The sequence below is a fragment of the Neoarius graeffei genome, chromosome 8, assembly GCF_027579695.1.
Source record: "Neoarius graeffei isolate fNeoGra1 chromosome 8, fNeoGra1.pri, whole genome shotgun sequence".
In the NCBI taxonomy this organism is placed as follows: Eukaryota; Metazoa; Chordata; class Actinopteri; order Siluriformes; family Ariidae; genus Neoarius; species Neoarius graeffei.
In genome coordinates, this window is record NC_083576.1 from 65,508,142 (window position 1) to 65,534,596 (window position 26,455).

Here is a 26,455-nt window from a genome sequence, read left to right on the forward strand (position 1 = left end):
ACTTGCTTGTCCGAGAGTTGTCAGGCAGGCATTTTTAATGTTATGGCTGATTAGTGTATAATTATTAATATAATGAAGGTTGCTTGAAGGAGAAACTTATTTACCATTTGTGGAAGGAAAACTTGGTGTCAGAACTATATAATGATAATTTTTCAGCCATGAGAGTCCCCTCAGGAAAGAGGAGTTTATGCTTTGTGATTTCTCTGTAAAATAACAAGCTACATTTTTGTCTTGAGAGTGAGGGAGTGACTTTTTATAGCTGTTGTAACTTGCATGACAACAGGAGCTTATTTTGTGGACATTCCATAACAGTAAATGTAACTAAACAGTTAAAAACTGTCAATCAATAAATGTCAAGATTGTAATTCCTGACAAATTGCTGTGGTATAAGGAGAATAACACTTTGGAATGTGGGTCAATGATGTGATGCTAAGTTTTGTGTCTCCATATGGTTTAGTGTAATTTTAAAAGGGTTAAAATTTGAAAATAAACTTGCACATTATTTGCATATATTCTTTTTCTGAAGACCTAGTCAAAAATGTCTGGTTTTCATCAATTTTGAGAGAATATTTGGGGGATGATGGCAGAAATGTCATTGTGGTGTAGCTAAAAATTTTGTAGCAAATAAACTTTTTTAAAAGGTGAAATTCTCAGTAAAATATCCCATCTACTAGTTTGCCATAATCTTGCATCAGAATTATTAAGTTGGAAACAAACGCTTTTGTTTTCAATATTTATAATTAATTTGGGGAATCATGTCAGTCAAGTCAACTTCCTGAAGTGTCAAAATGATGTAACTACCATTCAAGGTGGCATTTTCTTAATATTGTTCAAGAAGACCATGTAACACAAACTTGTATCACAGAGAAAGACCCTGATGATCTGAACTGATGTATAGCAAGGTTAATAACTATTTAGAATGATAATTTGACATTTTTAGGGTACGGCAAGGTATGCTGAGGTATGCTTTTTAGGGTACAGTTAGATATGCCTGGGATCATATCATTTGACATACATGTCAAATGGTATGACCCCAGGAAAACAATTATTCATCATAATTATAAAACCTGAGTATTTACTTAAATTATTTGAAATATTCATACTAAGCTCATGTCCTTGCATGGATGTCCATGATAACGCCTGCCAAATTTGCTTTTAAATTGAAATGTCAAATGGTGTAACCAGTTACACCATTTGGCCTCCCCTACATGCCTTTCTAATTGAAGCCAATGGTAACACTTCAACTCGGTACTCATAAAACATCTCATCTCATTATCTCTAGCCGCTTTATCCTGTTCTACAGGGTCACAGGCAAACTGGAGCCTATCCCAGCTGACTACGGGCGAAAGGTGGGGTACACCCTGGACAAGTCACCAGGTCATCACAGGGCTGACACATAGATACAGACAATCATTCACACCTACGGTCAATTTAGAGTCACCAGTTAACCTATCCTGCATGTCTTTGGACTGTGGGGGAAACCGGAGCACCCAGAGGAAACCCACGCGGACACGGGGAGAACATGCAAACTCTGCACAGAAAGGCCCTCGCCGGCCACAGGGCTCGAACCAGGACCTTCTTGCTGTGAGGTGACAGCGCTAACCATTACACCACCGTGCCGCCCCTCATAAAACATTATGTACACATTTTATAAAGGTTTTTAAAATTGTATTATAGCAACTGACATAGGGTTAACCCATTGACGCCTGAAACGCCTGCAAAAAAACGTCTGCAAATGCCTAGGCCAGTTTTTAGAAAAGGTCCCCATCTGCCTAGCCTGGGAAATCCCATGCTGCTTTGCACAATCGTTCCGATCTGAAAAGACAGCATGGAAACTATGGTCTAAAGGCTCGCCTGAGTTAGGGAGCCAATCAGAGAGTGGAGAGGGGTGGAACGACGGTGACGCGTACTACTCGACAAACGGAAGCTTGTAGTTTATTTGGGACTGTTTACGGATCACATTTAACATGGTGGCGAGCGATACGAACCAAACTTTCGATCAAGCTTTAGACACTGTTCTGAATAGTTTAGAGCGAAAGTTTGTTTTAAAAAAAGAACAGCGTTTGGCGTTAGAGTCTTTCTTCGTCGTCTTCGTCGCTCTAACTACGTCACCGGGTACAACTGCCATGATTGGCCATGGGCTACGTATACGCCAAATGATAGACATTCGCAACGTCCAATAAACGGCCGTTGACAATCGTAAACCACACCTCCCCTACGAGAAATTCAGTAGGTGGATTCCAGACCATATTTCACTTGTGATATGGTCTGGTGTTAACCAGACTACCATCTGCCTGAGGGTTTTCTGAAATAAAAATAATTAATTGAAAATGCCTATGAAAAATTCAATATCTCAGCGTCTGAAGCACATAAAAACATGAAATAAGTTGCATTTAAAAGATAAAATTCTCTGCTTTTATTGGATCATGCTCATTCAGCATTAACACTAACACATTTTTATAAAAAAAAACATCTGGCATGCGTCTTGAAAATAATGACAAATCAACAATGCTGCGTTATGCAGCAACCAGCATTTGGGGCAATGTTGCGTTATGCAACAACCGGCGCTAGGGGCAATGTTGCGTGACGCAGCATCCGGCATCAATGGGTTAATATAACCATTTATTTATAAATAGACATGACTGCACTCAAAGTGTTATGGCATTGCAGTGTAAGCCATACGTAACTTATTATGAAGGCTTATATGGAGTCTCATGGCTCCATGAAGATCATTTGGGGAATAAACAGCATTTATATGGCAAAGATGTCATCAGTGCCATTATCAAGAGATAAAAAAGCTTTATGCATTCTGACACGTCATGCTGAAAGGTCTTGTAGTATAACATTAACATTTTGAGTGCAGTCATTACTGTGTACACTGCCTGGCCAAAAAAGAAAAACCAAAAACCAAGTTGCTGTTTGGATTTAAATAAGCAAATACTGAAGAGCTTTTGATTGGATAATTACTGCAATGATGAGTTTCAGCTGACAGTTGTTTTAACTGTAACTGATGCAGTGACTGGCTTCTCATGTCTTAAATAGCTATGTCGGAAGATGTAGCTATCCTGTGGTCATGCAAAAGATGTTGCGTTGTTTCAGGAGGGTCAAATTATTGGCCTGCATCGAGCAATGAAATCAACTCTGGAGATTGCTGAAATTACTGGAATTGGGTTAAGAACTGTCCAACGCATTAAAACCTGGAAAGATAGTGGTGAACCATCAACTTTGCGGAAGAAATGTGGTTGGAAAAATCTCTTGACCGACCATGATGTCGAATCATAGCAGCGAGTTCTACTGTTGATTTTCTATGTTTTAATAGTGAAAGTAAGAGCATTTTCACATGCATAATGCAACAAGAACTCATGGGATTGGGAACCCATTCACTCTTCCCTTTTGTAAACACAAAACAAAAAAGTTGGAAACGTCATTTCAAATGAAACCAACATAAATGCAAAATGTACATTTTAACAAACCTGATGCATGCTTTAAAAACAGGTTTTTAAAAGATTTTGTATTGCTCATCTTACCAACTCTTATTTGTCACTGACCCACATACCATTAGAAAATGGGTGATTACACACCACCATGTTATTGACTGTTTGCTAGAAAAGCACACCCATTGTGTGATATTCCTGATTTTAGTAATCAGTACAGTGCCAGTCAGGTATTTGTGCAGTGATGTGACTTGTTACAGTCTTATCACTGTGGGTAGGAACCACTTGACCTGTAGAGCTACATCAAGTGAATTTGCCAGCCAGGTAGAGAGTCTCCTATGTTTGGATGGCCTTGTATGTAAAACGATCATCTCTATTCTTATTCTAGCTGCTATTTCTTTGTTTCAAGAGGAGACAGTCATCTTGTTTGGGTGAGAGCAGGGGTCTACTCTGCAACACACCTTTTTAATCTGAGAACTCCATTAACCCTTAAACAGACCAGTGAAGAGAAGGCCTTGGTTTCCAGATCTATACTAAGTATATGCCTACTTTTGAAAAATTTTCTAGAACAGGAAATGGCCTCTAGCTAGCCTCGCAATTATCAAGATGGCCCTTTCAGAATCCCCATGTGATGGTGTGTCAAACATGATTGCATAATGTACCAGCATGTGAATGATTGTCTCACTGAGACAAGGAGGTAAGTCTGAGTTTGTTGACTCGTTACTTGGCTACGAGAAGGGCCTTGAGTACATGATTTTCTTCTTATCTACAACCTTTATCAACAGGTGAATGATAGTCTGCAACTCGACCAGCATCAGCACCTCTTCCTTGAAAACTGCTCTTGCTGATCATCTGCTTCCTGTCCTGTTTTGTCCTCTGGAAATCTGCAACCCTGCAGCATGTCTCAGAAATACTCCTACACTAACACAGGGGATGACCTTTCACGTCAAGACATGTATGCGGATTCGTATCAGAGACAGTCCAATATGTACCGGCCCAGCGTTAGATCCTCGTCTCAGACTACATCATCTTCCAACAAAACGGTAGACTCTCCTGTCCACTTAACAGGGATGGCTTTGTCATTTCTTCACAGCTGTGGCCTGGATTCGAGCGACCTTGCCCACCTTGCAGAACTTCCCGAGCATCTCATCACAGTCGAGACGCTTCCCAAACTGCTTTTACAGGTCAAAGAACGCAAACTGTCCAGCGCTTCAACATCTAGGCCCAGCACAAGTCAGCCATTGGACGATACCTCAACTTGGGAGAGTAGCAGCCACACCAAACCGGTCAAGTATCCGCTCGATCGACCTACATATCCAGTGTACCCTCTTCCTCCAGAGCAAGTTCAAACCTGGCAAGACCGCTGGGGGAATCCTCGACGAACAAGCACTTTACCCACTGGTACCAGCGGTTCCAACAGTCAAAGCAGCAGTGTTCCAGACTACAGTATCTCCAAGGACACTGACCCATATTGTGGTACCACAAAATCACCAGAGGCCTCGTCACGACCTTTGGTTGATTTCGGACCAAGGCCTCTGCTTTCTCTGAGATTAGAGCCACCTGTTACCGTGCCTAATAGGAAGGAGGCTGCAGACTTCAACTGCAAAATTCCCCCGGCTTTTCCTTATATGTGTGGTCTCTGTGGCATTTCTGTCCATTCTACAAAGGTAAGTAGCTTCTTGAGTTTGCATACAGCTATCATTACCACCTCGTCACCAAACCAACAAAAGATGTAAATTAATATCAGCTTTGGACATTCCGGTAAGTTTATTGAGAAACACTGTTGCTATAATATCTGTACTGCAGCCCATTAATGGTGGGTTGTTGTTTTTTAAGTAAATTTAATATATATTTCCATTTGCTATTTAAATTGGTTTTATTTTTAGTATGGATTTATTCATATCCTTTAGTTTTAAGTTCATATTGATTATTTCTCCTCAATTTTTATATGTATTTTCATTCTATAGGCAGAGTTCATTTTTCCAGCTTTGTAGAAAGTAAAAATGTACTGATTTGTAACATTATTTACTGTTGCATTTTAACAGTAATCAATTCATTTATTCTGCCAGTATGCGGTAGTCTGTCAAACTCAGTTAGGTTTTGGAAAGCTGGTAACTTCTGCTGGCAATTTTTGCTCAAGTTCTAAATCCAGCCAGAACTTGAGCTTTTTTTTTTTTCAGTAGGCAGTTTATATATCAAGTGGGTGTGGCACGAAATGTTACACTTGGCTAATTTTGCTCTGCATATATTGCATAAAATTCTCCATAATTTAAAGAATTAAAAAAAAGTTATGTCTACAGTGTATTTTATTTCATTTGTCTTTAGGAGCATTTCTAGTTTTGTTCCGTTGTCATTTACAGTTTAGTTTTTACTCATTTTACTTTTCGGAACGGTTTGACATCATCGTTTAACGAAAATAACCTTGGTGTATGACCAGGGTGGAAGTCCTGCCAGTGGTGAGACTAATTATCTGGAACATGTTGAGACATATGTATTGTACCGTATTTGTTGGAGCTTCACCTAATTTTCTGCAATGTACATGTATTCCACCCCCCACTTTTTGTAGGACTGGTTTTTTCATGTTCGGAATAGTGGGCATGCTAAAGGTCAGCTTCAACTTGTACAAAAGTAAGTGTGTGCCTCAGACGTGAAAGCTGTGTGGATTATATATTATAGATTATTGTTAAAATAAGTTGTATATCCATAGTTAACAGATGGTTACCCAGAATTTAGATTGTTGGTGAATTTATCTTTTTTTTTTTTTTTTTCTGTAGGTACCCAAAGTGGGATCAAACTGTTGAATCTGCGAGAAGGTAAATCTTGTCAAAAGAACTTTGATCACAGTTCAGTTGTTTTTCACTGATTTGAACAGAACAGGTTTCACTATTTAAAATAAAATCGCACTGATTTAAAATAGTGTGTATTAGACAAAACTTGGGCCATGATCGTGAGTTGATACAAGCATCTGCTTCATTGGTCCATTTATTTTTATTACTATTATATTGTTAAACTTAACAAATGAATTTCCTTTGGCACTGTCCTATTCTGCACTTTTTTTTTTTTTAAACCTATTAAAATGTCATACAAGAACATCTCTAATTTTATGTTCTTGTAATTTCAGGAATGCATGCCCTGAAGGTAAAACTCCTCACCTCTTCTTGAACTTGTTGAAACATCATAGAATCTCATGCTGTGATGGTCCTGTGTTACTCAAGCTGGGGTTGTACTTGCTTTTAACTATGTGCACGCAAGCTATCTTGTGTATTCATTCAGCGTGTTAACGGTGCACATGTGAAAGTATTAAAACGACTAATGCGAGTGGTGTAATCCTATTGTAAATAGTAAGGCTGGTCTAATGCAATGTTCTGAACAGACTGGTAAATTAGACTGTTAGAATAGTTTTTGTATATTAACATGAACCAATTTTCTACTATGGTTTGTGTGTAAAAAAAAAAAAAAAAAGTAAAGTACTATTTAGTCTTCATACCCATCAAAGTCTATTATTGTACCAAGGTGTTTGTGACACCTCAACAGTTTGTAGAACTGTCACACAGTGCGTGAGGGTGTGGAGGAAAACTCCATCCATTATCCGTAACCGCTTATCCTGTGCAGGGTCACGGGCAAGCTGGAGTCTATCCCAGCTGACTATGGGCGAGAGGCGGGGTACACCCTGGACAAGTTGCCAGGTTATCGCAGAGCTGACACATAGAGACGAACAACCATTCACACTCACTCACATTCACACCTACGGTCAATTTAGAGCCACCAATTAGCCTAACCTGCATGCCTTTGGACTGTGGGGGAAACCAGAGCACCTGGAGAAAACCCACGCAGGCATGGGGGAGAACATGCAAACTCCACGCAGAAAGGCCCTCGCCAGCCACGGGGCTCGAGACCGATCATATTCACATTTCCTAACTTCTAAGATGCTGCCATACTGCCCCCAGTTGAAGGCAACATCTCTGTATCCTTGATGCTGCCTATTACCCATAAATCTGTGAAGCAGGTCTCTCAAGCAGTGGGGATGGTGGACCAAACTTCAGAAAAGTGATTTTTATGTACAAATAAGTATTTGGGCTTTTTTTTTCACTTAGCTTTTTGAAAAGTTGCCAGAAAATAAACATAGTACTATCTTATAACCCTGAGACTGAAAACAAATACATTTGTTTGATATGATTTGTGAGGCATCTGTTTGTTAGCTAACTCTTTGGTTTAGTTACATGGCATATGGACTTCACGTTACTGTAAATGCTATCCTAAAAGGTTGTTCCAAACAAACGCCCTTAGAAGTTGCCTTCATTCGAAAGTCTTGCCCTATGAGACACCTGTCTATTATGGCAGCAAGGCAACAAGTAGCAAACTTCTGTTTTGAACATTTGGTCTCCCTTACCGAGAGTTTCAGGCTGATGTAAAGCACAGGGCCCCTCTCCCCCTCCATCGCCTGGGACAACGTGGCCCCCAGCCTTCTGTCTTGATGCATCAATCCGCAGAACGAATGGGAGAGAAAAGTCAGGAGAACGCAACAGTACACCACCACCACCCCACACACATACTTTTACCTGACAAAATGCTCACTCACATGGCTCTGTCCACTGGACCAGATCTGGCGCTCCCTTTTTGGTGAGGTCAGTCAGCAGGCTGTTGATGTCTAATAATCACCAGCCCCAGGAAATGCTTAACCCCCTTTTTTTGGTGTTGGGTCTTGGGCAAGTAATCACTGCTGTTTTATCAATTTGAGCTGCCCATGGCCAAAGTGGAAGCTTGGATACCATACTTCCACACATCCAGTTGCACACTTCTTTGGGTTTGCTGCAAGTTCTGCCCATCTCAAAACAGTCCTCAAATGTTATAAATGCCACTGCTAATCATGACTATAAATGTCCTCTAAATAAGTGGCATATGCATTGTGCACATGGAGGATGCTCTCAATGAGACATTGCAATGTCGCTGACGCTCCATACAAGCCAGACGGAAGGTAACCCAAACAGAGTGGAAAAGGCAGTTGTGGGTTTTTATTTTTCTTTTTTCTCCTGCTCAAAATATTGGAGCCAAGGGAATCTTCCAGTACTCTTCTTGGTTAAGTCCAATATTGAATAAAAGTCAGCCTAACTGATCACACAGCTCATCAGTGTGAGATCCAGAAGCTTGTTGTGCAGTTTGAGGTGTGCTTACTGCTGGGTTTGGTGGAGGATAACGTGGGCCATGGTGATCTCGCCAAGTGGGCAGGCTTCCATGGCAGCATCATGGTGTCAGAGTCTTCCTCACATCCCAGGTTTTGGCACCACTGTAGAGAACCTGTTGTGTGAAGGTATGGAAGAAGACTCAGGGGGGTGTTGGGCAGAATTTTAGCTGAGGTCTGGGCTCACGCCTATGGAAGTTCATGCTTTTTAAAAACTCATTGAAACCAAAACAAGTCAACTGAAACAGGTCCATCCTAGACTTCCAGCTTGTGCGCCATCAAGTTCATGCTCCGTGTGTGCGTATGCACATGTTTGTGCGTGTTCTGCAAGCTCCGCCAGCTGCATTGCTCCATCCATTCATCTGTCTGGTTAAGGGAGTTAATGAAAGCACAAACACAAATAAGTAGACCAGAGATTATAACACAGTGGTGAGAACACGTTACCTGCCCGCACAACCTGCCTTCTGTCCTCCACAGATGATGCTCAACCATGCCTCCACTGCCACACAGTTTTAAAGGGACCCAAACTTTATTGTATCGTGCACAGAATAGTACAGATTTGTAACCAAGGTTGGATAGTACATATTTGTTGGATGGTACATATTTGTAACCAAAGTTCAGTGTAGACTGGTGGAGAGCAATAAGTATGTCTCATAATACAATGGTGCTTGAAAGTTTGTGAACCCTTTAGACTTTTCTATATTTCTGCATAAATATGACCTAAAACATCAGATTTTCACACAAGTCCTAAAAGTAGATAAAGAGAACCCAGTTAAACAAATGAGACAAAAATATTATACTTGGTCATTTATTTATTGAGGAAAATGATCCAATATTACATATCTGTGAGTGGCAAAAGTGATGTGAACCTTTGCTTTCAATATTTGGAGTGATCCCCTTGTGCAGCAATAACTGTAACTAAACATTTCCAGTAACTGTTGATCAGTCCTGCACACTGGCTTGGAGGAATTTTAGCCCATTCCTCCGTACAGAACAGCTTCAACTCTGGGATGTTGGTGGGTTTCCTCACATGAACTGCTCGCTTCAGGTCCTTCCATAACATTTTTGATTGGATTAAGGTCAGGACTTTGACTTGGCCATTCCAAAACATTAACGTTATACTTTAACCATTTTTTGGTAGAACGACTTGTGTGCTTAGGGTCGTTGTCTTGCTGCATGACCCACCTTCTCTTGAGAATCAGTTCATGGACAGGTGTCCTGACATTTTCCTTTAGAATTCGCTGGTATAATTCAGAATTCATTTTCCGTCAATGGTGGCAAGCCGTCCTGGCCCAGATGCAGCAAAACAGGCCCAAACCATGATACCACCACCACCATGTTTCACAGATGGGATAAGGTTCTTATGCTGGAATGCAGTGTTTTCCTTTCTCATTTTGACCAAAAAGTTCTATTTTGGTCTCATGCATCCACAAAACATTTTTCCAATAGCCTTCTGGCTTGTCCATGTGATCTTTAGCAAACTGGGGATGAGCAGCCATGTTCTTTTTGGAGAGCAGTGGCTTTCTCCTTGCAACCCTGCCATGCAAACCATTGTTGTTCAGTGTTCTCCTGATGGTGGACTCTTGAACATTAACATTAGCCAATGTAAGAGAGGCCTTCAGTTGCTTAGAAGTTACCCTGGGGTCCTTTGTGGCCTCGCCAACTATTACACGCCTTGCTCTTGGAGTGATCTTTCTTTGTTGGTCGACCACTCTTTGGGAGGGTAACAATGGTCTTGAATTTCCTCCATTTGTACACAATCTGTCTGACTGTGGATTGGTGGAGTCCAAACTCTTTAGAGATGGTTTTGTAACCTTTTCCAGCCTGATGAGAGTCAATTTTTCTGAGGTCCTCAGCAATCTCCTTTGTTCGTGCCATGATACACTTCCACAAACATGTGTTGTGAAGATCAGACTTTGATAGATCCCTGTTCTTTAAATAAAACAGGGTGCCCACTCACACCTGATTGTCATCCCATTGATTGAAAACAGCTGACTCTAATTTCACCTTCAAATTAACTGCTAATCCTAGAGGTTCACATACTTTTGCCACCCACAGAGATGTAATATTGGATCATTTTCCTCAGTAAATAAATGAGCAAGTATAATATTTTTGTCTCATTTGTTTAACTGGGTTCTCTTTACTTTTAGGACTTGTGTGAAATCTGATGATGTTTTAGGTCATATTTATGCAGAAATATAGAAAATTCTAAAGGGTTCACAAACTTTCAAGCACCTCTGTATTTGGCATGAACTTGCTAAAGAATTTACAGGTCAACAGGGAAACTGGTGGACAGGATTGTTTTGGCTCTGATGTGCCATTTAGTGCATGCTGCATTTATTACTCCAGGTGTATAAAAGGTACACCGGCAAGTATGTGTATGATTCTGCTAGGCAACACCACCAAATGTGCAGTGAGAGGTTTTAAATTCTTTTAATCACTATTGTTTAAACCATTATTTCAGGGGGAAAAAAATCAAAGCAATGTAAAATGTGTGTTTCTAAGGTTGTATTTATTAAGACCTGATCATATTTTCTGAGCCATTCTTGCAGGAAAGTAGATAATTCCAAAGGCCTCATAGTCTTTACTGTCGTTGTCCGCTATTGATTACTTTCACGTATTACCATAATGCTCTGCACCTTGGGGGGTAACCAAAATATAAACAAACTAAAACAGCATGGCGTCGCACACTGACCATAATCTTTCGATTTAAATCCCGCTTAAACTTTCAAAGAAGTGTCAAAACTAACAAAACCAAAGCTTAAAGAAATCTGCAAAGCCTTTTCTGTGGACTTCGAGAAATCAATCAGTAAAAAAAGCGCTTGTAAATATTGTATTGAATGCTTTGAACATCTCCGCTTTGGGTGACAGTCAGCAGCCTTCTTCATCTGTCAGCATGGGCGTTCCAACAGTTACTGACCCGCAGAAGTTAAAAGATTGGCAGAAGAGCTGAGAAAGATCGGCACTGATCATAGAAGAATCCACAGTGAAATCGTTTTTGCTGGGTGCTGGTTATGATGAGAGAGCTGTAAGAAAATACAAAACGCTTTGTGCATGGGAACACAAGCAAGGGATTCACTCAGTCAAGTAAGTACTGTAAACACAGCAGAGTTGTCAAATTTCTTTTCTTTTTTTTTTTTAAGTTGATGTTGATTTCCTTCATTCTGATTTTCCTCGAGCTCATATGCTACCAGATTACAACAAGCTGTTCGGACTACAGGGTCAAATACTACAGTCGACCTACCTACATAAACACTAAAAAGTGAAGTACATGTAAACTTACTTAAAGTACACTGAGGAAAATGATCCAATATTACATATCTGTGAGTGGCAAAAGTACATGCAAACTGCATCATTTGCGCTTTATTTTGGGAGTTGATCCTTCAATAAAGTTGTCCTTTTCAGTTCTTTGACTTGTCCTTGTTTTTCGGTTTTCACACTTTTTATGACTAAACACAAAGACAGAGGGGTTGTAGGCTTCGTGACTTGGATCGTCAGACTTTTATTTCATTATTGAAGTGTACAGAACACAGTCGCGTGTTGTCCGTCGGTGTAAAATCTTGACGGCAAAGGAAAAGTTGTTTTTCCCCATGTGAATTCGAAGAAATGACTGAGGTTCTCTGACTTGGTAAACAAATATAGCACCTGGTTTACCCCCAAGGCACAAGGATATGTGAAAGTAGTCAATATGTTGATCACTGGGTTTCTTTTAATTTTTATTTATTTATTTATTTCCATGTCCTGTAAGTTCACAAGGTGCCAACCAGGAAGGAGGCCTCAGACTTCAATGGCACCGTTCCCCCAGTTTTTCCTTATTTGTGTGTTCTCTGCAACTTCACTGTCTTTTCTGAAAAGGTAAGCAGTCTTCATAGAGGCAGCGTTACTCCATTTTCTCATATAAATATGCCTAAAGTGCCAGCTAAGATGTTCAAATTAACACAGCTATAACAGAGAAAAAGCAGATAAGCTTTTTTAAAGAAGCGATTTTGCAGTCTGTGGTGGAATCTGAGCATTCCAGTCCTAGACTGATGAAGTACATCCCCAATTCCAAAAAAAAGTTGGAACACTGTGTAAAATGTAAATAAAAACAGAATCCAGTGATTTACAAATTGTGGAAACCCTGTATTTAATTGAAAATAGTACAAAGACAAAATATCCAATGTTGAACCGGAAAGTTTATTATTTTTGAAATTGTATGCATTTAATTTTTTTCGTGGTCCAAATCCTGCGCTGATTGGCTGGCGAGCGGGTTCGTATCCTACGGTACGGACCCTGGTTATGGACCTCTGGCGACTCGCTCGTTCACAACAAACAACAACAACATTTATCTCTTTTTTAATGAGATTTATTTATAAGATTATCAAAAATCTTATAAATTTTTGCCAACATTTCTCAGGAGAATAGCATTAATTTTACATCATGGATAGCAATAACGACAGTCTGCACAGCGAAAGCGAGTTTTACTACAGGTACATTGAGGAAGACAAAATTAAAAGAGAACATTTCAGGAGAAAGCTAAAAACCTCTAACTTGCTCATGCCAAGCAAAAACATGGCTGAATCCTGAATGACTGCTATTTGTATAAATAGGGGACTACATAAGTGGCAAAATGTAGTTGTTTTTTTTTCCTGCCATGGAAGTGCACTTGTATACCGAGGAGGAAGCAATTTGCATTACAGCCATGAATGAGGATTCAAAATGGCGGCTCGGCTCGGTGTTCCCTTTCGGGCGCTCTCGTTTTCTGTTAGAATTTGGTAAAGAAAAAAATAAGCATATTATTTACCAGCTTAAGGTCGGTCCGTATGGTGAAATACCGTGACCTTGGCCTTGAATACTGACCTCGGCCCAGAGGGCCTCGCTCAGTACTTTCAAGACCTCGGTCACGGTATTTCACCATACGGACCTCCCAGCTGGTAAATAACATATTTGATATTATGATATGATAAACACTACTGTAATTCTGTGCTCGCTGATGTATCCAATGTCTGTCTGTCTTCTATCCCCCCACCCCCCAGGACTGGTCTGGACATGTTGCTAGTGGCCTGCATGCTAAGGGCCAGCTTGACCTTATGGAAAAGTAAGTCGATTCAGTCAATCAGTTCAACAGCTCTAATACTGAATGTACTGATGTTGAAATTTTTTTTTTCCTCAGCTCTCAAGTGGATTTTACATTTTTACATTAGAAAATTTTACTAATCATTTGGCAGCTGTATTGTTGGCTCTACTTATTTCCCTGACTAATAAGATGACTAGAGATGACTGAGCTCAAGTTAATAACAGGGTTATTGGGAATTCCGTTGTCACGGCATGTAGAAATCACCAAACTGTACTCAATCGAGATATATATAACTTTCACACACAGCTGTTAAAAATAAGAGAAACAAGAATAATAATCTGCAGTTTGTGTATTTTATTAAAATGCTTTATTTAGTTTATAAAAGTGATTACGTTCTTGTAGGTACCCAAAGTGGGATGGGACTGTTCGATCTTCTAGAAGGTAAACAAATCTGGTTAAGAATCTGAAATGCACTTATTACACCAAGTTTTAAATACACATTTTGGAGACTAATTCTTTGTAATTTTATTAGAAATGATGGTCACCCCTCCACTGACATAAGAGGTAAAAGTCCTCATCTTTTTCTGAGCATGTTTTAAAAAAAAAAGCTACTTCTCATAATATAATATTGTGCTGTATCTTGTACAAGATGGAACCTCGAGGGAAAATACTTCAAACAAGAGAATGCCACAAGCAAAAGATGAAGTAGGTTGTATGTTAACATTCGCTACTGTAGATTTTAATTCTGCTTTTGACGAGTCATTTTTGGTTCTGTTTTTAGCGGAGTTCTCGAGTTGTGAGCTTCACACCATTACCTGCTGGAGATGGCATCACTTCAGAGTTGACTGCCATTGCTAAACGTTTTGGATCTGTCAAGAAATCCTTGTTTCTGCCAAACTGGGTACCAAGTTCATTGCATTTGTGGAAATTGGGATTTTAAGTTTCAGTACAAGTATGAACAAAATTACCATAGCTTTAGTTAGGGCTGGGCGATTTTACGATTACGATGTTATTCACGATATAAAATCTCTACGATTAGAAATTAGACACGTACGATATGCCTACGATAAGCCTATGCCTTCAATAAAATTACTTCATCCGAAGTTTTGACAGACACGCGAATAGCCAATCATAACTAAACAGTACCGCACGTAACCAATCAGTTGGAAGAGAGCCACGTCAAGTTAGGTTGCGTGCACACACAAACACACACGTGTAGCAGCAACGCACAGCATGGCTGTGGTGAAGTTTGCAGGAGCGCGGCATTTCTCCAACAAAGCGTGAAACAAAGCGATTATAAAAATGAGCGAGAAGCCGACTGACCGGAGTTCTGAACAGGAAAGTCGGAGCACTGCCCTGGAGGACATCGTTGAAAAGAAGGGCCAGAGATCTTCGGTTGTGTGGAGGTATTTTGGATATTTAAAATCGGACATACAACAAAGTGTTACACAAAACCTTAAACACACTGACGTACAGGATTGCACTTTTTTTCTCCTTGCAGCATAAGGTTTACACGTCAATATGTCTTTTATGTTTATTTGAAAGCTGCTAGAATTTGCACAAATGATTAACAATGGTATATAGTTTTTATTTTTCAGTTTCAGTTTATTCATTTGAACAAAAAGAACAAAAGAATGTGCATCCAGTTTGTTTTGGTTCTGTGAAACTTGAAGGCTTGTTAAGCTATTTTTGTTAATTAGGAAGGAACTACTAATTTGTAATGTTCATATTTTGAGCAGAAAATTAAAAAAAAATACAAAAATGATTTGATTTATATCATGATATATATATCGTTATCGAAAATTTTGAAAAAATATATCGTGATATAATTTTTTTCTCATATCGCCCAGCCCTAGCTTTAGTGTTCACTGTTAAAATTGTCATTAGATTGTAAGATAACACATTTCTGCTCATTTAAAATCGCATATGACCTGTAAAATCATCTTGTGACACTATTAAAGCTCGGGAGACTGAAGAGACACGGATAAGCGGGCTAACGCAAGTGGCGTTTATTTTCACTTGCAAGCATGACTTCTCTTTATTACAGGTCTCGCACCAAGACACTTGCTAGGCCCCCCCCACACACACACGTACACAGAGCTCTGTGCTGTACTTTGGTCTTCCTCTCCCTTGGCTTCACTCTCCATTCACAGCCCAGCGCTCAACCCCACCTCCACATATCTAAACCCTGAATAAGGAAATGTCAAAATGGGACTTTTTCAGCAGTTAATTCACAAGTGCAGTCCTAAAGCAAACTCTCAGGTGTTCCTTATTTTCCATCTTCACTTGTGCTTTCTAATGCTTGACTTCATCTCTTCTACAGGGTTATGTGGAAATGGCTTCTTTAGCAGAAGCCAAGAAACTGGTTGAACACTACTCAGCCAGTCAGCTGAAATTAAAAGGCAAATTAATTAAAGTCACCTTCTCTTCTGAATATAACACACTAAGGTATGTAGTTTTCATGAATATAAGCGATATTCATTTTGTAGTCTCTAGCAAGATGATATGCTTATTTAGTTGTCTTCAATGTTTTATAATTTGGTATCCTTTCTTTGCTTATGGCCCAGAGAGGGCGAAGTTGATGACAAAACACAATCCCGGAGCTCTCACACATACAGGAGATCTAGCCCAGGCATTCAGAGGGACTCCCCTAGCCCCAGGAGAAGACGCTCTTCAGAAAGGACCCGATCTAGCCCCAAAAGAAAACACTCCTCAGAGAGGACTCATTCTAGCCCCAAAAGAAGACGCTCGTCAGAGAGGACCCGTACTAGCCCTAAAGGAAGATGTTCATCAGAGAAGAACCATTCTAGCACCAAAAGAGGACGTTCATCAGAGAGGACGCACTCTTCTCGGAGTTGCCATGTAAAAGAGCATGAAGAGTCTCAAAAATCCAAGGAGGGCTCTAGTACTTCCTCAAAATCACACCACACCTCAAGCTCTGCTGCTAAAGATGAAGCTACAAAATCCAGTGCAGATACAGAAGAAAAGGGAAGTGTGAGCAACAGCTACGTTGAAAGCATGGATTTAGGCAGTGACCTTGAAGGCCTAGAAGTGATAGCAGATGATGGTGAAGAATTGGTGCATGACATTTATGATTCGGAGCCCACAAGTGATCAGGAGAATTTATCATCCGAGCTAATGGATATGACCGACGTTGACACAGAGGAACAAGAAAAGATTGAAGAAGATTCTCCAAATGCTGAGGCATCAGAAGCATCAGACGGTTTGAAGGAGGGGCAAACGTTTGAAGAACATGATGACCAAGAAATAAAGGAGGTACTTTTACTGAAACAGTGACCTAAACCGTACCGTATAAACTGACTGGCCACATTATTAGGAACATCAATACACCTGCACATTCATGCAGTTATCTAATCAGACAGTCATGTGGCAGCAGTGCAGTGCATTTAAATCATGCAGATACAGGACAGTCGTTTCAGTCAGTGTTGACATCAAACATCAGAATTGGGTGATCTCAAAAATGTGATTTTGAATGGGGCATGGTTGTTGGTACCAGATAGGCTAGTTTGAGTTTTTCAGGGGGGTGTCACCACCATCCAGTGGTGGTTCTGTGGTCAGAATCACCTTGATGCTCAGAGAGGTCGGAGAAGAATGGCCAGACTAGACTGCTGTAATCCATCTGCTTCAAGGTGTGAGGTATTGTATGTTTTTTGAGATGCTTTTCTGCTCATCACAGTTGTAAAAAGTGGAGTGTTGGGTTGTTGTTTTTTTTTGGGGGGGTTTACTATAGCCTTTCTGTCAGCTCAAACCAGTGTACTGATTCTCCTCTGACCTCTCTCATTATGTTTTTCCCACCACTGAGTTTAAATTCTCGAGACCGTTGTGTGTAAATATCCTAGCTAGGGTTGCAAAGGGGCGGAAAATTTCCAGAAAGTTTCCATGGAAACTTTGGTTTGGGAATTTTCCCCCCCAAAAAAAAGCACTGGAATTACGGTAATTTAGGTGAATTATTTATATATATATATATATATATATATATATATATATATATATATATATATATATATATATATGACAAAACATTTACACAGTTAACATTTTAGCACATCTGATGCCCCATTAAACTAGCACTAACACATTTTGCTGTAGCTAGCTAGCATGAGAATTTATTCAAAGAAATGTTCTAATTATTAATTATCTTACATTTATCTTTACCAGTAAGCTAGCATTAAATTTAGTTTTCTTACATGAAATGTTCATAGGAAGCTTTCATTTAGCTTATCTGGTTTCCCATTAAGCTAGCACAATTTGCTCTAACTAGCATCACAAGCTAACTACTTCAATGAAATGGCACAATTCTAATTTACAAGTAAATTAGCACTAGATTTATTCTACTATACCTTTTTCATTTTTACTTAAATACCATAATAGATAAAAAAAATCATCCTCAAACATCCTTAAAACTTACTTGATGGCATGTAGTCCTTTGTCTGTAATGTGTGATCTCGGCAGTTTGTATTTAAAACAGTTCTAGCTCTTCAGAATTCTAGAAGTTATTGTGCATGTGATAGAGGGATGCAAAATGCATGTAAGGGGTGTGGCTTCAATGGCTCCTGAGAAAATAACATGTTTTGTCCATGTGAGTGAGTAACAGCGTGCTATGCACAACTTTATTCCCATAAATCTGCCTCTTTTAACCAAGATTATGCTACAATATTTTTTTCTACTTACTTAATTGATGTCCACTTTCAAAATTCCCAGTCTTTTCCTGAAAATTCCCGTTAATTCCTGAAAATTCCCGTGGAAAGTTTCCACCTTTGAAAATTCCTGGAATTTTGCAACTCTAATCCTAGCAGATCAACAGTTTCTGAAGTAATGTCTGGTACCAACAACCATGACGTGGTTCAAGTCGCTAAGACCACATTTCTCTCTCTCTCTCCTGTTTGATGTGAACATTTAATTGAATCTCTTAACCTGTATCTGCATGATTTTATCAATTGTTCTGCTGCCAGATGAATGGATATTTGCATGAATGTACAGGTGTCCCTAATAAAGTGGCCAGTGCATGTATATGAATTTGAATGCAAGTTTTAAACTTGATTTATTTATCTATCACAGGCAGACCATGACTTCCCCAGGATCCTTCAAAATTGTGTGACTTTGGATGAATTCACAGAAGATTTTTCAGATTGTCAAGGTCTTCTTTTCCCAGCTGTCAGAACACAGCAGATTTTTCTTGCTTGTTTAGTTCTTGTAAGGCAGGTCTATAGACTTGTAAATAACTGTACTTGTATGCATTTCAGAATCCGATGAGCCAAAGGCCTCAATCCCAAACACTGAGGTTAGTATTTATTTCCCTCCAGATTTTGGAAACTGGTGATTTATTTTCAGTGATTAACTAAAGGGGGATGAGGAGAGATTGTCTTTCCCCATACAGATTCATAAAGATTTTTAATAGTTTGTAATGAAATTTAATCTATTGGGGTGTGTGTGTGATTTATATAATTTATTTATTTAAGGAATTATCAGACGAAGTCTACAAATCTACAAATCCTGTCTCCTCTACGAAGCAAAGTGAAAAATCTGAATTGCCTAAAGAAGAAAGTACCAGCATAACAACTGCAGAATTTGATGCCTCCGAGACCCTCGAAGATGCTGTTGAACAGCCTAAAGAGGAACAGGTCACTGAGAGAATGACTGACAATATCCAGGTAAACAAACCTGTGTATGTAATTCAGAATATTTGTGTTTGTTGTTGTTGTTATTACAACATATAGAAATGCCTTTCTCTGAAATATTTCAGGAAATCTTCGGCAAAGTCCTTGAGGTCCGAAATCTACCAAACACTGAAAAATATACAGACTTGGACTTTATGAACATCATAAAGCGATATGGAGACATAACGCATCATGTGTTATTTCGCAGTTGCAAAAAGGTAAATAAGTCCTCTCCGCATTTTAAATAAGCCACCTTGATACTGATGTATTTATAACAGCTGTAGAATTTGGAAATGTGTACATTTAGAATGATTCAGATGATTCAAAAATGATTGTAGGATACTCTGGGGCACATCAGTGGTGTTTCCAGAGTCGTATGGGCCTACCCAGTGACTAAGGCTCTGTCAAGCCCCACTCGCACGGTTACTCAGTGCCACTGATTTTGTATGGATTTGCTGCACAACTGATGCGAAAATGTATCCTAGGATGTGCACATCATCAGTAATGTTTCCTGAGGTCCTCTGGTGTTTCGGATCTCTCAATTTTCATACACCCTTGCTCAGGTGACCCAGACTGGGTTGTTCAGACCCTGGCTTGTATCCCAGCAGCATTGACCCACAGATCACTCCTCCTGATCTAAAGCCATCTGGATGCTCCCTCTACAGCCTTCAAGGGGGATTTGATGGGGGTCCCCCCCCCTCCCCCCCCAATTAACAGTCCTAGTTATGCCATGTCGAATGTAGACCTGGCACAGTGAGTGGCCAGCAAAGCCTCTACACCTCACTTCCAGCCTCTCTGCCAGCACTGATCCACCAGCTCCTGGTACTTGGACAGCATCTGGTCATTTGCCTCTTCTATACGGTCTTTCAAAGGAACTGTCAGCTCTATAAGGAGCACCTGCTTTGACGGGGCTGCTGATAGCACCGTGTCTCACCTCAATGAAGTTGTCATAATGTGATCTGGGAACTTGAGCTGCCTCTCCAAGTGAACTTGCAGCTCCCAGTCTGATGCAGAGGTGAGCAGACTGGCTGCTGATCTGGTCTGTGCCTGAGGTTGCTCACCAACCCTGACACCAGTGGTGATCTCCTGGCAGCAGATCTGATTGTTGTTGGCCATGGTTTTGGAGGTGGCCTCTGCAGCTATCTACAGCACCTGGTTGTGGTGAAAATATTGATGGAAAAATGCTATGTTGATAAAGCCAAGCCTTGTGCAGTTGTGCCTGCTAGGTAGGGTAAATGTGTGTACTGTAATTAGCCAAATCTCAAGCTACTTGATTGTTTGGATTGCCTCTGCATCCCTGAGGCTACAGTTGAAGAATAGGCTCTTTGGTTTCTCATTGATGGAAGGGATTGCAGTGCCGTACAAAGAGAAGTGAAACTTGTCCACCACTTTTCCCCTCTTTGACATGTAGATTTAGCAGGTTTGAAACCCACCCTTGCCCAGGAAATGAACGTTTTCAGTCCCTGGACGATCCATCTACCACTAGGCCCCGATGATGCGGTGATGGTGAGGTTGTCCATACAGGCTCTGATGGCAGGGTTGCCAAACACCAGACTCTGTTTCAGCTACCTTAACCGTCACATTCATAGCGAGGGTGAAGAAAATAACTGAGATGGTGCACCCCATTATAATCCCCTTTTCGAGCCAGTGCCAATTTGATTATGTATTCCCAGAAGTGACTTTAAAGGGACAGTCCACCGTACTTCCATAATGAAATATGCTCTTATCTGAATTGAGACGAGCTGCTCCGTACCTGTCCGAGCTTTGCGCGACCTCCCAGTCAGTCAGACGCAGTCAGACGCGCTGTCACTCCTGTTAGCAATGTAGCTAGGCTCAGCATGGCCAATGGTATTTTTTGGGGCTGTAGTTAGACGCGACCAAACTCTTCCGCGTTTTTCCTGTTTACATAGGTTTATATGACCAGTGATATGAAACAAGTTCAGTTACACAAATTGAAACGTAGCGATTTTCTATGCTATGGAAAGGCCGCACTATAATGACAGGCGTACTAACACCTTCTGCGCGCTTCGGCAGCGCATTGATATCTGAGCTCCGTATCAATGCGCTGCCGAAGCACGCAGAAGGTGTTAGTACGCCTGTCATTATAGTGCGGACTTTCCATAGCATAGAAAATCGCTACGTTTCAATTTGTGTAACTGAACTTGTTTCATGTCACTGGTCATATAAACCTATGTAAGCAGGAAAAATGCGGAAGAGTTTGGTCGTGTCTAACTACAGCCCCAAAAAATACCATTGGCCATGCTGAGCCTAGCTACATTGCTAACAGGAGTGACAGCGCGTCTGACTGCGTCTGACTAACTGGGAGGTCGCGCAAAGCTCGGACAGGTACGGAGCAGCTCGTCTCAATTCAGATAAGAGCATATTTCATTATGGAAGTACGGTGGACTGTTCCTTTAAGGTCCAAAGTATACTTCTGCTGATGTGGCTTCACACAACATGGACATGGAGAAGTGCATGGGTGTCTCTGAAGTATGCTCGATTTTCTGCTGATGTGGGCATGCACAAACTGAACGCATGCACACTATGACTTAATTGTAATACCATGCCTGTCCTACTGGAAATGGCAAAGAGCATGGTCTGAAAGAACGACAATCCCAGAAAGATGATTTTAAAAACAAGAACACAAAATGCATGCACAGCTGTTTTGAAACATGGTGACCTCAAGAGGAGAAGAGCTTTTTTTTTTAATGTTTAATGCAGATGTTGGAAGAAGGAGACAAGAGGAAGAACAAGGTTCCAAAAAATATTTTAAAACATTCTTCTGTATTTTGCACTTTGACTACCTGGTTACCATCTGCTGCTACTCCCACCTACTGAATCGGCATATTACTGCATGCTCTGTCTCCTCGGACACAAAATTTGGGTGCTGTGGGGACAGTCTGCACAGACTGTGTACATGAGACAATTTGCTTCATGCGCATGGTGCATGCACCATGCACAGACCACATCTGCAGAAGTATACTTCAACCTTAAGCCTGTAGTTCCTGTAATAGTTCAGGATGAGGTTCTTTTTAATCTTACTGGATACATGAGGTCAGTCCAGGGTGGTCTTGACCAGTTTGCGGGGTATTAAGCCGACTTTACTGGCAAGGTCAAGCCAAACCACATCTAGGTCTGCCTCCCTGATCAGCTGGGTGACAACTCCTAATGTGTTCTAGCCACCCTGGAACTCCAGGAATGCCACCTCTTTTGTTGCCAAAGATCTAGACATTCTTTACAAGGAAGTCTTTCATCCTTCTGGATAAGACACTGAAGATCTTCCCCTCCATGCTGAGAAGATGGATCTGAACTGCTTCAGCTTGGTTGAGTTCGCTTCCTTGGGTAACCAGATGCACTCTGCGTGCCTCCACTGATTTGCTACAATGCCCCTGTGCCAAATCACTTGCAGAACTTTCCAGAGGATTTTTAAGACCTCTGGACAACTCTTGTATGGAACTCCACTGTATCCTAGAGCAGAGCTGCAATAATCACCTCCTGGACTTCCTTCCAAGTGGACCTTCTAGTAGTGAACTCCACTGTGGGAAATGGTATGTCTAAAATGGCTCTGTGGGCCCTAGATTTTACTCTCGATCAGGTTGCTCAGAAATATTGTGCAGGAAGTGGTCCATCACCCTCCTTCGAGCAGGCAAGACTGCTACTGTGATTCTGCCCTAACTGCTGCTTTGCGAATCCAAATGGGCCCATCTATGAACACGGTTCCTGTCCTCCTTGACGCTCTCTCCCCTCTGTCTCTTGTGCCATTTGCAAGCTTTTTTCTCCAAGATGTTTCTCCTCAGTTGCTACCTTTTAACTGTGTTGCCAGAGTTCAAAGCTCTTCCCGCAGTTGGTGAATCTTGCCTGCCCTTCAGTTCATGGTGTAGTTGGGTCAGGTGGTCTTGCCCTCAACAATGAACCTCTCTGCCACATAACAGTGATGGTGGTCATAGTCTGAAGCTGTCTGTCTTGCATGTCCCTTTGGTTTTGATTGAAACAACCGTAGTTTGTGCCACGCGCATATTTCAGCATCAAGGGCCTATGGAAGTAAGGACTAAAGCAGTGGTTCTCAAACCTTTTTCACCAAGTACCACCTCAGAAAATACTTGGCTCTCCAAGTACCACCATAATGATCAACATTAAAATACAGTAGCGTAGTAGGCCTAAGTATTCATTAAAAACAAGTCGGAGGTTTTATTTAACAAGTATATTTAATATTGGTATGGTAAACACAGCAGTTCCCCGATTGTGTGCGGCTTACCGGCTCTGGCGATCAGGAGGCTGGCATGATATGAAGCTTCCTGTGCTTTGGCTACAGGTGTACCATAGGACAGAATGGTGGACTTGGACTGCTTCAGTTCATCACGTTTTCGTAAAAAAAAAAAATCCATTGGTTTGTCCTTTAGTGCTGTGTGTTTGGTTGTAAGATGCCGTTTGAGATGCGACGGTTTCATGGACTCATTGCTCAGAACGTTCCCGCATACAACACACTGCGGCCTGGGCAGCTCCTCTGTCCCGCTTCAAATGAATCCCAGTTTTATGTATTTTCCGTCATACTTCCTCCTTACTGGTTTCTGCCGTTTCCTAGCAGTTCTGGGGCTGGTTTTACCACTGTCGTTAGCATCTGCGCTCGGCTCACACACATCCTCTTCAGTTCTCTCTCTCCCCTGATCCACGCTCCCATTCGAGGATTTAAGCCACGACAGTAATTTTGTCCTACTCATCATAATTAGCAAAGCCACCTCCACCTTTTCCCATCACAGCCTAGTCTACCAATGGCGGATAACCGTCTGTCAGTGGAACCGGCGGGAATGCGTACGTACGCTACGTATGGCTACCCAGAAGCACTTGCAAACTTTTTTAAAAATTATTAACTTAATTTGTATCTCCTTTCATTTTCTTGTCATCGGTTGATAAGATATTTTCATCCATTCGGATATTATGGATAGTATTTCACGTTTTATTTTATTTTTTTTTATTTTATTTATATTTAATTAAGGGGCGGCACGGTGGTGTAGTGGTTAGCGCTGTCGCCTCACAGCAAGAAGGTCCTGGGTTCGAGCCCCGGGGCCGGCGAGGGCCTTTCTGTGTGGAGTTTGCATGTTCTCCCCGTATCCGCGTGGGTTTCCTCCGGGTGCTCCGGTTTCCCCCACAGTCCAAAGACATGCAGGTCAGGTTAACTCGTGACTCTAAATTGACCGTAGGTGTGAATGGTTGTCTGTGTCTATGTGTCAGCCCTGTGATGACCTAGCGACTTGTCCAGGGTGTACCCCGCCTTTCGCCCGTAGTCAGCTGGTATAGGCTCCAGCTTGCCTGCGACCCTGTAGAAGGATAAAGCAGCTACAGAGAATGAGATGAGATGAGATATTTAAGTGATTCTTTGGCATACCACTAGAATGGAGCCCGCGTACCACAGTTTGAGAATCACTGGACTTAGGGTATTAGGCAGAAAAAGAAATTTACCAGTCAAAAATAATATTTTATATAATCCTGATAAGCGCCGCAGGTGCGAAGACGAGCGCCGCAGGCGCGAAGTCCCTCTAGGGGGGTCTGGGGGCATGCCCCCCCAGAAAATTTTTGAAATTTAGACTTCATTTCCTGCATTCTAGGACATTTTCAGGGTGAAATGGCGTGTAATTTTTGATCAGAAATATTGCATATTTTTACTTTGTATTTTTTTCAGTTTCACTCCTGAATGTATCAGATGTATGTATGGTGTTTGATTTGGTAACAAAAGTGAAAAGAAAATAAACAACAATGAATTGTATATAATCTTTTGATCTAGTTACAGTATTTAATAAAAAAAAAACCCAACAGTATTCTATTTTACCATACCCCAATGAAACCCCCTTGTTAATCAATGTATCACACATACCTTTTCTGTCTTTTTGTGGAAAAACGAATCAGTTTTTGTCACATTCAATTTGGGGCGTTTGTTGGGATTCATCTTGATCCAGAAGAGTGAGTCAGCAAAAAAAAATGCGGTTCTCCCGCCAAGAAAGAGGAAACTACAACGCAGGGTGTTTGGCAATTTTCGACCAATCAGAATTCGCGATTTATTCAGTCCGCATGTTACAAGATTCAGTGCGGGCCAAAATGGCGGAAACGATGAAATATTCTGATTTTTCATTTCAAGTTTTCAGTATTTTTCGTATTAAACTGTGTTTCTTACGATTTGTAAATGATGGCGGAACCACACACGGACTGGCCATCGGGAGTAGCGGGAGTTTTCCCAGTGGGCCGGTGGTTCAGTGTGGGCCAGCGGAGAAAAAAAAAAAAAAACAAACAGTTGCGCGCTGGCCTTTAATATGATAAGCAATGTTAACAGTTTCTTTAACAAACTGTTAACATTGCTTATCATATTAAAGGCCAGCGCGCAACTGTAATAAGCAATGTTAACAGTTTGTTAAAGAAGCTGTTAACATTGCTTATCATATTAAAGGCCAGCGCGCAACTGTAATAAGCAATGTTAACAGTTTGTTAAAGAAACTGTTAACATTGCTTATCATATTAAAGGCCAGCGCGCAACTGTTTTTTTTTTTTTTTTTTCTCCGCCGGCCCACGCTGAACCACCAGCCCACCGGGAAAACTCCCGCTACTCCCGATGGCCAGTCCGTGTGTGGGCGGAACATAACTGGATTTATCGGATGACATGTGGGAGTATTCATGTGCGAAAATTTTCGGCATTATCGTCCGTTTCAGTATCCGTCTGTGTGTATACTTGCCCGTTGAAATCGGCAATCGCCCGTCAAATTTACGGGTGGACGGGTCTCTGCCTAATACCTTAACTGGACTAAAGCATGACGGGATGTGCTGTTATAGGAAAATAATCAACTCAATCTTATTTTCAAATAACAGCACATGCTGAAGTGTTTTGTATTTGTTTTATTCCACAGCAATTTGCCAGTGATTCTTCTATTAATTAAAGAATGTCATACTTTCAGTTTATGTTTAATGTTGTGGAACATCTCCAAAGCAGGTCACTTTCTATTATCACTTACATTGTATCAGTTATAAACAGTTTTTCCCTCACCAGTCCTCTTTTATCTGTTAATAAGACAAAAAAAAAGACCGCTTGTACTACTGAGAAATTGTCTCTTAACACGAAAACACT

General features: G+C 40.9%; 1 protein-coding gene across 1 annotated transcript in view; it reads left to right on the top strand.

The window, feature by feature from the left end:
- Positions 1-26,455, top strand: part of LOC132890795 (matrin-3-like) — a 47,936-nt gene that overhangs the window by 12,102 nt on the left and 9,379 nt on the right. The window contains exons 2-17 of the mRNA XM_060928036.1: positions 4,220-5,101; positions 6,001-6,062; positions 6,209-6,247; positions 6,556-6,572; positions 12,362-12,468; positions 13,629-13,690; positions 14,072-14,110; positions 14,202-14,233; positions 14,319-14,374; positions 14,451-14,570; positions 15,993-16,117; positions 16,237-16,945; positions 18,749-18,827; positions 18,934-18,971; positions 19,150-19,341; positions 19,434-19,565. Of these exons, the coding sequence (XP_060784019.1) occupies positions 4,334-5,101; positions 6,001-6,062; positions 6,209-6,247; positions 6,556-6,572; positions 12,362-12,468; positions 13,629-13,690; positions 14,072-14,110; positions 14,202-14,233; positions 14,319-14,374; positions 14,451-14,570; positions 15,993-16,117; positions 16,237-16,945; positions 18,749-18,827; positions 18,934-18,971; positions 19,150-19,341; positions 19,434-19,565 (2,577 nt within the window). The 5' untranslated portion in view covers positions 4,220-4,333. The remainder of the gene's footprint in view (positions 1-4,219; positions 5,102-6,000; positions 6,063-6,208; positions 6,248-6,555; positions 6,573-12,361; positions 12,469-13,628; positions 13,691-14,071; positions 14,111-14,201; positions 14,234-14,318; positions 14,375-14,450; positions 14,571-15,992; positions 16,118-16,236; positions 16,946-18,748; positions 18,828-18,933; positions 18,972-19,149; positions 19,342-19,433; positions 19,566-26,455) is intronic.